We start from the raw sequence: 14,193 nt of genomic DNA on the forward strand, positions 1-14,193 counted from the left end.
TTGTGGTAAATAGCTTACAAAGAAGGAAGGTGAAACTCCTCTTAGTGATAATGTGAAACAAGTGGTTTATTTTGATTTTACAGCCCCTCCTCCACAAGAGCCCCACCCCTACACCCCCAAACCTTGACTTATAATTTATGTAAAATGTTTTATTGTGCCTCTCTGCCTCGAACTCCTTCCTTTGCAGTGGGATAATCTGATAATTTTTAGTTCACCTTCCCTCTCACATGTAATGGGATGGTGATAAACTCCTTGTTGATACTGATCTAGAAACTTGGGCCCCCAAATCTAGAAGGTTTTGTTCTTGCCCTCAAACATGAAAATTCAAGATTGCCACTTGAATGTCATCATAACAAGCTCTTCTTACTGGTTGTAAAAGCTGCTTTCCCACTTAAAAGATTTCCTTTGTGGTTAATGAAATGCTCCACTGGAATTATTAGTCTTTAATTTTGCCTTTATAATGCCAACTCTTTGGTTTTTAATTACCCACAAACCTATAGGCTAATTGAATCTTGTCTACAGTCCATGTCTGCCCAACCACAGAAGTATCTGCTGAAAAGATTTCAAGAGCAGATATTTATGAAAGTGCAGTTTTTGGAATATTTCCTTCGCATATTTATAACATAATTCACCAGTATTTGTTAGTTCTGCGGTTTTATATTGCATATAAGCATGATCTAAATCATCATTTTGTCTCTTTTTTCTTTTCTCTCCTGTCCAAATGAACATCTGGGACCAGAATACACAGTAAGTCTCATTTAATCATTTTTAAATATTCCGCGAAAGATGAGTGGAGTAATTGGAACTTCCCGGATACTTCTCATTTTATCCATGTAATAAAAAAAAATAGAGGAATAACTCAGAATCAGAAATATTTAAATGTAGGCCATAACATAGTTATATATAATGCACTCACTGGCATGTTCGCATTTGTTCAAGACTATGAATGTTAATTTAAAATGCCTTGATAGTCACTTTACATAATTAACTTTTGCTTGTATTTTTAAATAGCTTGACTGCTCTACTTGTGGTGGTTCACTGTAATAGAACAGTTTCTAGAAACATGGTTTTATTAACGTGATGATAGTAGCTACTGATGGAAGGCAGAGCTTACGCCTATAGACTGTGACCTGATCATTTATCAGAGGACCTTGTGACTAGAAAGATGTTCATTCAGATCTTTTGAAAAAAAATTTTTTTATTTAAATAATCTCTACACCCAGTGTGGGGCTCGAACTCACAAACCCAGGATCAAGCGTTGCATGCTGTGTTGACTGAACCAGTCAGACGCCCCTCATTGAGATTATTTTCCTCTGAGCTCTGGATTGGGAAGTCTTGTGATGTTATAAAAATCATTTAATTTCTTCCTATCCTAAGGGCCTCTAGAGTCAATACTTAACACTAGAAAAAGGGATCCTAGAGTACCATCGTGTTGTAGTGTTTCCATGTGGATCGTTTTCCTCAACGGCGACCAGGTCAAGTTGTGATAACAAGACAATGGTTAACTGAGCTGTAATGGGAGTGAGTTTTTGGTATTAATCAGACCAGCCAAAGGAAAGAGAGGTGGTGAGAGAGAAATGTAGGAAAGTGATGCATTGTGTCCTTGGCATGAATCTGGCGCCCTGCACCAAGTAGGTGCTCAATAAAGAGTTCTTGAATGGCAGAAGAAATGCCTGAGGCAAAGACAGATCATCTCAACAGAAGGGTCACTGGCTTTGGAGTCAGATAGGACTGAGTGTCCTCTGGCTCTGGCTCTTACTGTCCAAAGTTCTTAAGCAAGAACTTTGGGCAGTACCACCTCCCCCCACACCCGTTGCCAGTTCTTGAACTCATGCTAGTGCGTGACCACATTCTCACCTGTGCTTTGCAAAATGAGGAAAATAGGAATAATATCCCAAGTTGTGCATGAAACTAAATTTATTTCACTTAATGTTTCCTTTAAGGAGAGTAAATTACCTCCCTCATTTGTGGGTATTAAAACGTCTTTTCTTTTATAAAATGAGAGGAATATATATAGCATTTCCTTCCCAATGTCCATAACTTTGGAAAAAAAAAAAAAAAAAAGGCAATTTTATGGCAAAATGGCCCCTGATGTACACAACTGCTAGCGTGTTGCCCATCCATGGCAGGCAACACCATCCCCAGTTCTGTAGCTTCTAGTAATTGCACAGTGTCTACAATGAACACGGTATCTTTTGAATCTCGCTTCTATTAACAGTTGTGCAAATTACCTCCCCGTAAACCTCTACTTCATTATCTGTAAGTGGGGAAGTGTAGTAACTATCTCATAAGGGTGATATGAAGATTATATTAAGTAATCTACGTGAAATCTTAGCCTCGTCCTTGGTGCATGGTAAATGCTCAGTAAACGTTCATTGTGATTATTTATTGCGCAATGCTGGAAGCTTCCGTCATTACATTGGGAGTTCTGTGGGCAGATAAATGGGAATATATCTTGGTGTCCTTCAACGCAGACTGGGCTCCAGTTATTAGAGTGGATGGCACTAATTATCTAGGATATGATTTGATTTGATTTGATATCTGATGTTATCCCCAGTTCCTGCTTCTCTGAAAGCTTATACATGGAGTTTTCATTTGAAATGTAATCAGTAGTTACAGGGACAAGAGAATTCATGTCTCTACAACTACCTTTACATAGGCTCAGAATTAGGTCACCTTGACTTGATCCAAAACGGGTGGCACTTATTCCCCATAAGCCAGTGACGGTACCATGGAACGGGGGGGTGATTAACAGAGAAATGAAGTCTGAACAATGTTTGACATTGTGTTCATTTTTAAAAGAATATGTATTACAGTACTGACATTCTGAAAACAGAAGGAAAGCCCTAGCTCCCGACAAAGCCATCCCCACCGGGACACCCCTCCCAAGGCAGCCCTCCTGCGGGAGGCTTTCTGGCCTGCCTCTGTTACCTTGAGCTTGGTCTCCTATGCCCATCTCTGTGCAGGTGATGGGGGATTTCTCAGGGATCGTGGCCTCTCCTCCTGTCTAGCCTCTGTCCCACAGGACTCCTGGAGTTCTAATCACACCACTTGGGACTTTCAAAGGGACGTTTTGTTTTATTTTTGTTTGAGAAAACGTTGGGACAGAATGTAAAGAAGTTAGCTATGGTAGTATTGTCTCATGCTCACCCCTTCCGTTGGACTCCCAAGGATTCCTCTATCTCTTCTAGGTCCTTATTCTTCCTGTTTTTGTGTTTTGTCAGTTCCTCCCTAATGCAGTCCCGGGGTCGCATTTTAGGGCTGAGGAAACAAAGTTCCTCCAGATGACAGGAGCCCATTGTCTCACAGTTCTGGAAGCTTGGAAGTCTGAGTCTGTCATTGGCGGGGGGCCGTGCTCCCTCTGGAGCCTGTAGGGGCTGAAAGCTTTGCCTCCTCCAGGCTTCTGGTGGCCCCAGGTGTTCGTTGGCTAGTCACTGCGTCACTGTAATCTCTGTCTGTCCTCACATGGCGTCCTCCTTGCCGTGTCTCCTTTCTTATAGGGACATCAGTCCTATTGGATTAAGGACGCTCCCGACTCCAGTATGACCTCATCTTAATGTAAATAATTCCACCTGCAGCAACCTTAGTTCCGAATCACATCACATTCTGAGGAACTGGGGTTAGGACTTCAATGTATATCTGGACATTGGGGGACGGGCACACACCTAATCCAACCCGTAACATCGTCCTTAAGTTTTAGGTTAACAGCCATTTCTTAAGCACAGACCGTGTAACGCATCCTGGGAGTAGGTTGCCTTGAGTAACAACCCCTGCCCTTTGGGGAGTCCCAGTCTTGTGGGACACAGGTAGACACTCCAGTGGCAGCTACCAGTGAGGCATAAGGTTTTCTGGAAGCAAGACGGGACAGGCCATCATCATTCAGCCCAGAGGGCGGGCTGGCTCCAGACCTGCCCACAGAGCTGGATGAGCTCGGAGTGGGGTTGACAGCAGATATCCGTAGCAGTGGGCAGAATGCATGACCCTGGGCACTCCAGCCACACAAGCAATTGCAATGTGACATGAAGGGCCCTGGTGTCTGGACCGCGGCCCTGAGCTTCTAGGTCTCAGGAAGGTGTCCACGTAAGAATGGGACACAGGCGTCTTTCACAGGTAGCTTGGTGATGAGATTCGAGAGTAATAAAGTTGCCTGCTTTAGCTAGTAAAAATACCGAACATCCTGTTAAATTTGAATTTTCAGACTGATAGCAGATAGTTTTTTGGATTTCCCAAGTATTGCACAGAATGTACTTCTGTTGAAAGATTATAAATTTTCTGGTTTTTTTCCTGGCAGCTCTCGGGGAGGAGGAGTAGTGCGGGGGGTGCAGAACTGGTCTCAGAGAGTCAAGTGCAACGATCAGATGTTTATTTATTTATTTATTTGACAGATCACAAGTAGGCAGAGAGGTAGGCAGAGAGAGAGAGGGGAAGCAGGCTCCCCGCTGAGCAGAGAGCCTGATGTGGGGCTCGATCCCAGGACCCTGGGATCATGACCTGAGCCGAAGGCAGAGGCTTTAACCCACTGAGCCACCCAGGAGCCCCAACAAGCAGAGTTTAAGAACCGGGGCACATTGCTGGGCCAAAGGGAAGGGAAGAGAGGGAGTTGTATAACCGGGAACTTGTCTTGACGTGAACGTGCTGTGTTCACACTGAGGCGAATCAAATGACCTGTCAGGACAGCACGAGTACTTCCTGCCTCAGATGGGTTTGGCTCAGGGAGTGAAGTGGACTGAAGAGGGCGGAGCTGGGGAAGATTCCCTGAGAGCAGATGAATTCCTAACTGTCAGTATGAATTCCTAACTGTCAGTATGAATTCCTAACTGTCAGTATTTCTGGGAAGATCTGTGCTAAGTGCTGTGGAGGAAGCCCAGGGTGTTGTAGAGAAGAGATTTAAATTCTCCCTGGAAGAACTAGGGAAGATTTCCTGGAGAAGGTGGGATTTGAGCGGGACCTGAGGGTTAGAGCTGCAGACACCTGCTGTGTCTTCATTTGGGCTGTAACATAAAAGACTATGCAGGGGTTGGCTTAAACAACAGACATTGACTTCTCACAGCTCTGGAGGTGGGGAAGTCCAAGTTCAAGGATATCCTCTGATTCGGTTCCTGGAGAAAGCCTTCCTCCTTCTGTGTCCTTATAGAACTAGGAGAAACAGAAACTCTCTGATGTGTTCTCCTGAAGGCACTCATCCCATTCTGAGGGCTCCACCCTCATGCCGGCATCTAAACCCACTCTAAACCACCCCCCCCCCCAGGCCCCACCTCCCAAGACCATCCCATTGCAGGTTGGGGCTTCAAGGGCTCTATATGGGGCGAGGACACAGGTTCATCCAGAGCGTGCTCTCTCCAGGCCGTGGGTCCTGGACACTGCAAGGTCAGGTCCTGGTGGCTTTGAATGTCAAGCAAGTAAGGTGTGTGTTTCATTCTCCATAGGGAAGCAACATTGTTCCCGGCGAGTTCATTTTGATTTTCCATCCTAAACATAGCACAGTTTTTCTTTCTGCCTTCGCAGTGCCTGGGAGTCTGGGTTGGTCCCTCAGGCTACAGGTGCGCTCCATCAGGCCTGCAGGGGTAACTCTGAAGCCACCACCTCCCCACCCCCCTCACCCCCCCCCACCCCCGGCCCCTTGCATTGGACTCGGCCAGGTTCTCACCCTCTCTGCCCACGACAGCTTGGGTGGAAGAGCCCACTCTTCCCTCTGACTACAGGGTCGGCTCCCTGGATTTATGACAGATGCTTTCAATGGTCTTCATCTTTTTTCCCCCCTGTTTGAAATGCTTTTCCGTTGCCCTCTGTCTCCCCCCAATCCTTTAATACTAAATACCTCTTCTTGATGTCATTTCAAGCCTGTATTTCCTGTCTGTGCCCAAAGTTTTGCCCAAAGCAAAACTTCTCCAGCCCCTAACTCTCCACTGGGGTCACCACACCCTGGCCTCCCTACCCTTCAGGGAGGCAGAGGGCTTCTCAAGACTCTAGACAGCTGTCTCTTGTCACAGGATTAGCCCAGAGCAATGTTTGTCTATTCCTAGGATCCCCTTGGTTTTGAATGTGACTGTCCAGCCTATTACTGAGAACTCATGCTGCCCTCATTTGTGACAAAACCCAGACAAGAGAACTTTCTATTTACGGTCATCGAGGGCTTTAACATGATCACAGTTACCAGAACGTAAAAGCTTTTTCATCACTGTGTATGACTGTGTGGTTAGAATTATGTGGAGATGCCATTTGCCCAGGAAGTGGAAAAAATATCTTTAGCTTGGCTGTAGGAAAAAAAAAATCTTAATTACACAGTCAACAAAGAATCACACAATGACAGTTTTCCAGAGGACAGACTACCTCGCCAGTTCTTCAAAACCTGCCGGTTCTTCTGTTTGTAAAGTCACAAAGGAAGGTGCCCGAAGAGGCTGGCTACCTTCCAGAGTCACTAATTTTGTTTTTCTGGAGCTAAAAAAAGGCAACCCCAGATTAGGGACACAGCTGAAGAACATCAGCTCAGCCTTGGGAGTGATAAAGGGGAAAAAAAGTTTTTTTCTTATTTGTAAGAGTTTGGAAACAAGTTATCAGAAGTTGATGGCAGTGACCTAGATATACGGTTCCTCTGTTATATTTGGGGGCCGTGACCATCCCACTCCACCAAAATATCTTTTTTTTTACTTTTTTTTTTTAAGTCATCTCTACACCCAGTGTGGGGCTCGAACTCACAGCGCCGAGATCCAGAGTCACATGCGCTACTGACTGAGCCAGCCAGCTGCCCCTCCACCAAAATATCTTTTAATAAGAGTCCGCAGAAGGAATAGTAACAAAGGGGAAGCACCTTTGTGTTCGTGAGAAGGGCTGCGGTTACCCAGGGAGCAGAGGTAGTCATGGGCTGTCCCGTGTTCCCCAACAGTATAATTATTTTGTTGAAAGAGGCAGAGAAGACGATGGTAACAGAGCAGGGAGAGGGAGAGGACTCTTGCCTGAGTACCTCGAATGGGGCTGAGCCACAGTGAGAGATGGGGTTGTTCAGGGTCGGTTCAGCCTGGCCAGGAAAAAGAATCAAGCCTGCTCACCATTGAGAATGTCTCATCAGCCCCCCAGGGTGAACTCAGGTCATCTTCCCAGGAGTGGCAACAGGGACATCGAGGTATATTTCTGAAAGCAACTGATGGTTCTGGATAGGAATATCACTTGAAATTGGGGCCTCATCAGGTCCCCGATAATTGAAAGAGCTGGGTGCCGTGTGGGCAGACATTGACCTCCATGCCTGTCCAGCTTTCTTGGGATCCCCTTCCCCACCTTCCACTGAGTCCTAGCCAAGGTTAGTAGAATCCACTGAATTACATAACAAGGAAAAGGTGCAAGTACAGAGAAAATACACTCATACCCAAACTCTAGGATCAGTCTTGTTTCGATGGAAATGAGAGAGAGGGCAATGGAGGCATCTCAACTACTTACGCAAGCTAAGAGAAGGATGGTCTGTAAGTATTCCTTCTTTGGAGTCCTGGAGACAGGGGTAGGGATCTGAGTTAGGTAGGAAATGACTTCTATCTCTGCATCACAATCAGCCCTGAATATCCAGGGCAGAACATAATTGTGGGTGGTAGGTGGTGGGCAGGGCAGTGCCCTTTAGAAATGAGGCCATGTGAACGGGACCTGGTAGGGACCAGGTCAAAGAAACAGTCTTCTTGTTGGGGGTGTGCTAAGGAGCAAGGCAGCAATTAGCCACAGGCCACAGGCCCTCCCAGAGAAAGGCTGGCGTCATAAATAGAGTCAGGATGGCCAAGTTTAGAAAATCTTCAGGGGTCAAGCGACTTTAGATGGAGACAGTCTAAAATCATTTATACCTACCATTAAATGGTACATAGCCAGTTAAACAGGAAGCACTGGGTTATGCAGAGCTATACAGATTTTTGTTATTGCAGGACTTCTCAGAGCCTTTATGATTTTGCCATACACCGTGAACATTCAAAAAGGGAGCTGCAGCATTTCCTACACTTATTTGTCCTTGGGACCCTGGCTTTTGCAAGGACAGCCTTCTAAAACTTAGGGGAATGCCAGAAGCTTCTCTCCGGGTTAGAGCCATTATGCACCCACAAAATAGGTCAGTGGGTCAGTTCTATTTCAGGAAATGTCATTTGCTGTAAAATTTCAGTGAGTTAATACATTGCATAATGATTACCCTTACTTAAATTCCAGTGGTTTGAAGGGCTCCCATCAGTAATAACCTGTAAATGTCTTTTCAAAGTCAGTGCTGTGAGCCCACACGGCAAAGGCAGCCATCGACCAAGATGACAGTGAAATCATGCATCAGATTTGTTTCCATTTAGGAAATGAACTGGTCGGCTGGGGGGACCAGTTGCAAAGCAGCTTATTCACAAACTTGCCATAGTTCTTGTGCAGGACTAGAACTTATCTTTCCATCCCAGCAACCCCCGTCTGTAGGTGCCTATGAAGCGAGAGGCCTGGAAGGAGCAGGGTTCTCCGTCTGCTGTGTTGCTTTTACATTTCCTCTAGCTATTCCCAAGCTTGTCTTTGTACTTCAAAGAAAATTAATTCAGCCATCTTGGGGGGAGAGGACAGGAGATGGAATGGGTTTCACTACCATAACATTAGCATTTGGAAATTGTCTTTATTTTTTTTAAACACCACCCTGAATGACTTTACAGAGGGCAGCCGTCAGAGGGGGAAAAAAAATACTTGTTTAATGGAACCTTCCTCTCTTTGTTTTCTGTTTAGCATTTACGGCACTGAACATTGGTTTTCTCTCCTCCAGTTCATTAATACCTTTGAAATCGTGTTCAGTTTATGTTGGGCAGATAAGAATAATACAACCAGACAGATTTTGTGGGGCAGATTCCACTCCGTAAAAATACCAGAAATTGCCTATAACTATGGGTGTAATGAAATAGTAAATTTCAGTGATTAAGTAAAATGGATGCAAAATTGCCCCAATGTGTTTGACCTTGTCATCTCTGAGATGGTCTGAACTATGTGTTAACTACCAGGATGTAACGGTCTTTCCAGCTCAGAATTTTAACATTGCTCTTATCTTTAAGGGTGGGTTGTTGTTTGTTTGTTTCTTAATACATTTTTAGGGGAACCTGGGTGGCTCAGTTGTTTAGCGTCTACCTTGGGCTCAGGTCATGATCCCAGGGTCCTGGGATCAAGCCCCACATCAGGGTCCCTGCTCAGCGGGAAGCCTGCTTCTCCCTGTCCCATCCCCCTGCTTGTGTTCCCTCTCTTTCTGTCTCTCTCTCTTTCTCTCTGTCAAAGACATAAATACAATCTTTTTTAAAAAAAATAGAAAGTAAATGTATTTTTAGATAAGGAATTTGCCCAGTTTGGTTCAGAGGGGTGCTGCTGGCAGTTTTTAACAGAGAAGGCTTGTAATCTGACAGTATCCTACCCTGTTTTTGCCAGCCTGTATATTTGGGGCGTCCTTCTGATGCATTCCCCTCTGTTATTTACATGTGATTCTTTTTCATTTGATGCGCTCTGCCTGTCTCTTTAAATCCCTGCCCTGCCTTCATTGTGCGTGGCTATCAGTATTCACAGGCACCCTTTGCTTGTTTATCCTTGAAAGGTCCGGCTTTAGATTGCAGGAGCCCGAATGTAGTTCAGAGAGGCACCAGCCGCAAACCATGCCCCATTGAGAAAACATATTTTCATTCATGTCTTTGTTGCCTCTCCTTCCTGGCCTTGCTTCTCCTGTGAGACGCTGTTACTCAGCTTGTCAGAGGACGGAAGAGGCTCCAGCGATGAATGAACTAATGAATGAACAGAGCCTCAGTGTAGGGTGCGGGCTGCCGGGGAGCCTGGGAGAGGCTGACATTCATTTCCTTGGTGTGGGCTGGGACGCAGGCACATGTTTTCCTGCTATGTCTCCAGGCTCCCTTCCTTTCTTCCCCCCACACTTCTCTCTTTCAGGTCGCACTGCTCTTTTTGGCCACCTTTTTCTTCCTATGCAGCATATATCAGGGAAGTCATTCTGATTCATCCTCATTCCTATTATTTACGTGAAATCCCTTTCTCGTTCTCTTTGCTTTAAAATAATAATAATAATAATAATAGTCATTATTATTATTATTATTCCTCCTCTTCTCCTCCTCCTCTTGCTTGTCCCCCCCTTCTCATCCTTCTCCACCCCCCCCCCCGCCACCTTGGAACCCAAGAACCCAATGGAACCTAAAATCTCCCCTTATTTCCTATGTAGCTTTCCCTGCATGATGACTAAGATTCTGAGTAGGTAGAAAGGACAGCTAGACATACACCTTCTTCAAATTGGTGTGTGTGTGTGTTGGGGTGGGGGCGCTTGGGTAGCCCAGTTGGTTAAGCATCTCCCTTCCGCTCAGGTCATGATCCCTGAGTCCCAGGATCAAGCCCGTATTGAGCTCCTCACTCGATGGGGAGTCTGCTTCTCCCTCGCCAACCCCCCCACAATAAATGTCTGTCAGATTGGGAGGATGAAACGTCCTGATGAAGAATAAAGGAAGTTGGAAGGTACTTTAAGATCTAGGTGTCTCCTAACTGCCTTTACATAAAGGTTGACCCCCACCCCCATAGTCTACTCTTTTACAAATAGCACAGTTTGTAGCCCCAGAGTCCAAAAAGATAGTAAATCCCAAATCCTAGACTTGATCGCACTAGCCTTGTGGAACATTCTGGATGTAAGTCTCCTGCTGGTGAAAGTTGGAAACATTTGCAAGTTCTTTTTTATTAATGATCCCAGCTCAAGCTGAAATACCCTGTATGGCCTTGGAGTACTTTAATATGATAATGTAGACTATAGTACCAGAGAATCAATGTCTTCAGGGGAATTCCATTAGAGAGAAGGTCAAGTCTATATCGGGTTTAATGTTCATTGATAGCAGAGGACACGTGTACATGGAGACAGAACAAGATGGCCAGAGGGGAATGCACTGAGTTCCAGATAAAAGCTAAAAGAAAATGATCTTTGGAAAGTCTATAAACACTTCATGTACCCCAAGCCAGCTTCTCAACTGTTCCATTTAACATTCTTGTTTCCAAGCCTCCTTGGAAAGTTCGTCCTCAGACATGGAAGGATTCTGCCCGATGACCAGGAATAAAATGTTAAGTTATTGAAGTCAATCATTGGTTTTTTCAAACATTGCTTGTCTCAATCCGGGAGGTTCCATGGATATGCCTCACCAGCCATCATGTCCCTATATAACACTTTATTTATAGAAGGACCTCCAGTGCTATTTAAAAAGCAGTTTGCACTACAGAACCACATCCCCTCTCAGATCCTTCCTCATCCTGGAACTCTCTGAACAAGTGTGATGGATGAGACGGGAACCTCTTGAAAAAGCTATTTCCCAAACTTCCCACACTTGCACCTCCTCCATTTTCTCATCCATGCTCTTTATAATATGCTCCCCTTTCAGTTAAAGTGGACTCAAGAGAATTTTTTAGAATGCCCATGACTTCCATTACATCCCATACAGTTACTTGGGGAACTCACGGATGTGTTCATTTACTTTTTTATTGGATTTGAATTTTTTCCCTGCTTACTGAAAAAGTAAATGTTTATTATAAAATACAAGCATTATAAAAATGTGTATCATGGGAAATGAAAGGATCTCATGATTTCTACTGCTCTCCTCCATGAGAATATTTTGGTGTCTTTCTCCATGTTTTCTGCGCATATACGAATGTGCTTTTTTTTAAATCATGCTTTTCTTTCCTTTTTATAAAGCTGGATCCTCCTATTTTACTCTTTGCTTTTAAAAAAAAAAAAAGATTTTATTTTATTATTATTATTTAAGCTTTAATTTATTTATTTGGAGAGAGAGAGACCCCAACCTGGGGTGGGGGCCACAGGGAGAGAGAATCTTCAGCAGACTCCCCACTGCACGAGGAACCTGATTTGGGACTTGATCTCATGACCCTGAGATGATGACCTGAGCCAAAACCAAGAGTCCTGACGCTCAACCAACTGAGCCACCCTGGTGCCCCTTTAAGATTTTATTTTTAGTAATCTCTATACCCAGTGTGGGCCTCAAACTCACAATCAGGAAATCAAGAGTCACGTGCTCCACTGACTGAGCCAACCAGGTGCCCCATACTTTGGTTTTTAATGGCTTTGGAGTTCTCCACAATGTCCTTAACCAGCCCTCTACTGGCAGACTTGGGTTGCTTCTGTGTCTTTCATAGGACCAACAGTACAGTGATGAATATTTTTTCATTCGTAGTATTTTTTACACCTGAGAATTTATGCCCTTCCTTGAATCCTGAGCAGGATTTTGAATGCACTTCACAGCAGGAATTAACTTAAGCCATCATATTTAAAATCAATTTTTGAAAATGATTATATTTGAAGGGTACTAGGATATTTTGGCATTTAAAGGAATACCACTGTGAATTTCTTAAATGAATAATTATTTCCCCAGTGTGTCTTTTGAGTAAATGGTTCTTTTTCTTCCTCAGGCTCGTTTGAAGCAGGGCACATCTGTCATTTGGCAGGTGCACACAGCCATATTTGCTTTGCTCTCAGTGGCCACGGGACACACTGAGAAGCAAACCCTATGCCTTTGTCACCATCACCCCTGACTGAGCCCTCAGCTCCACTAGAAACACTCATGTGATTTCCTAACGCTCAAGAGGCAGCAAGTCGTAGGGTCATGAGCTTGAACTTTCAAGCCAGACAGCTTGGGCTGCATCTCAGCTCCATCACGTAAATGGGATGTGATTTGGGCTGATGACGTCTTACCTGTGAGACAAGGGTGATAATCGTACATCCCTCCTAGAGCTGTGTGAGGGTTAAGAGTTGAGAAAGAATTACTGTTTATCCAATACTTGGAATGGTGCCATACTGTTGTCATCGTTATCTCAGTGTTATGTCATGTCTGTCTCAGACTGGACATGAGGAATGTTGACTTTGGTTACCTTGCAACATCATTTTGACCCAAAGATAATACCAAAACTTCCCTGGGTTAAGAAACATCATCATTTTGACCCAAAGACATACCAAGACTTCCCTGTGGTTACCTTGCATCATCATTTTTGACCCAAAGGTAATACCAAAACTTCCCTGGGTTAAGAAACACCTGGGTGGGTCTGTCAATTAAGCATCCAGCTCTTGAACTCTGCCCAGGTCTTGACTTAGGGTCGTGGGTTCAAGCCCCGCCTTAGGCTCCGTGATGGGTGTTGACAAACCTGTGCAAAACCTAGAACCTGCCTACCCCGCTGGTGAGAATGTGAAATGCTGTTGTCAGTTTGGAAAACCACCTCACTCTTCCTCAAAAGGTTAAACATAAAGTTACCATATGGCCTAGCAGTCTTACTCTGGGTATATACCCCACAGAAATGGAAATGTGTGTCACTAGAAAAACTTGGCAAGAGCGTCCATGGCACATTCTTAGTAACAGCCAGAAAGTAGAAACAAATGTCCATCAGCTCATGAGTGGATAAAGTTTAAGATGGTATGTCCATGCAATGGAGTACTGCTCTGCCATGAAAAGGATGCTAAATCAGAGAATCCAGACCCAAAATGCCACACATGATGTGATTTCGTTTGTATGAAATGTTCAGAGGAGACAGATCAGAGGGCTAGAAAGTTAGATTAACGGTTGCTTAGGGCGGGGGGGGGGATGGGGAGGTGAGAATGGGGAGTGACTGCTCAGAGTACGAGGCTTTTTCTTGGGGGTAAAGAAAATATTCTAAAATCAGATTGTGTTAATGGTTACACAGCTCCGTGAATATTAAGAACCACTGCCTGTAGACTTGAAATGGTCAATAATATGCGATTTGAATAAAGCTATTTAAAAAAGAAAAAAACAGGGGGGCCTGGGTGGCTCAGTCAGTTAAGCATCTGCCTCTGGCTCAGGTCATGATCCCAGGGTCCTGCCTAGTCATCGGGGAGCCTGCTTTCCCCTCTCCCTCTGCCTCTCCCCCTGCTCATGCTCTTTCTTGCTCTCTCTCTAATAAAAAGTAAAATCTTAAAAAAAAAAAAAAGGGAAAATCAAGTCCTGGCTTCAGGGGTGGGCTGTGGGGGCTCCACTGACTTTCCGAGAGCACATCATCAGTCCAGGGGCCTGGAGTCCATTTTTAACAGGCCCACCATGAGGCATCATTCAGAAAGTTTTAGAAGTCTACTGTGAGGAAGCAAAGGGGATTTTTACTTTAACTGATGTAGGGCAGGATCAATACGCTTTTAGCTCACGGTTTTCATCAAGCTCCGGGAGCTGAGGGAGGATG

At 44.6% G+C, this 14,193-nt stretch overlaps 1 protein-coding gene across 2 annotated transcripts in view; it reads left to right on the top strand.

Annotated features, from left to right (window-relative positions):
- Positions 1 to 14,193, top strand: part of PITPNC1 (phosphatidylinositol transfer protein cytoplasmic 1) — a 260,135-nt gene that overhangs the window by 146,717 nt on the left and 99,225 nt on the right. For both annotated transcript variants that reach the window (XM_047708109.1, XM_047708110.1), the window contains exon 4: positions 740 to 747. In XM_047708109.1, the coding sequence (XP_047564065.1) occupies positions 740 to 747 (8 nt within the window). The remainder of the gene's footprint in view (positions 1 to 739; positions 748 to 14,193) is intronic.

The sequence above is a fragment of the Lutra lutra genome, chromosome 16 (genome assembly GCF_902655055.1).
Source record: "Lutra lutra chromosome 16, mLutLut1.2, whole genome shotgun sequence".
Classification (NCBI taxonomy): Eukaryota; Metazoa; Chordata; class Mammalia; order Carnivora; family Mustelidae; genus Lutra; species Lutra lutra.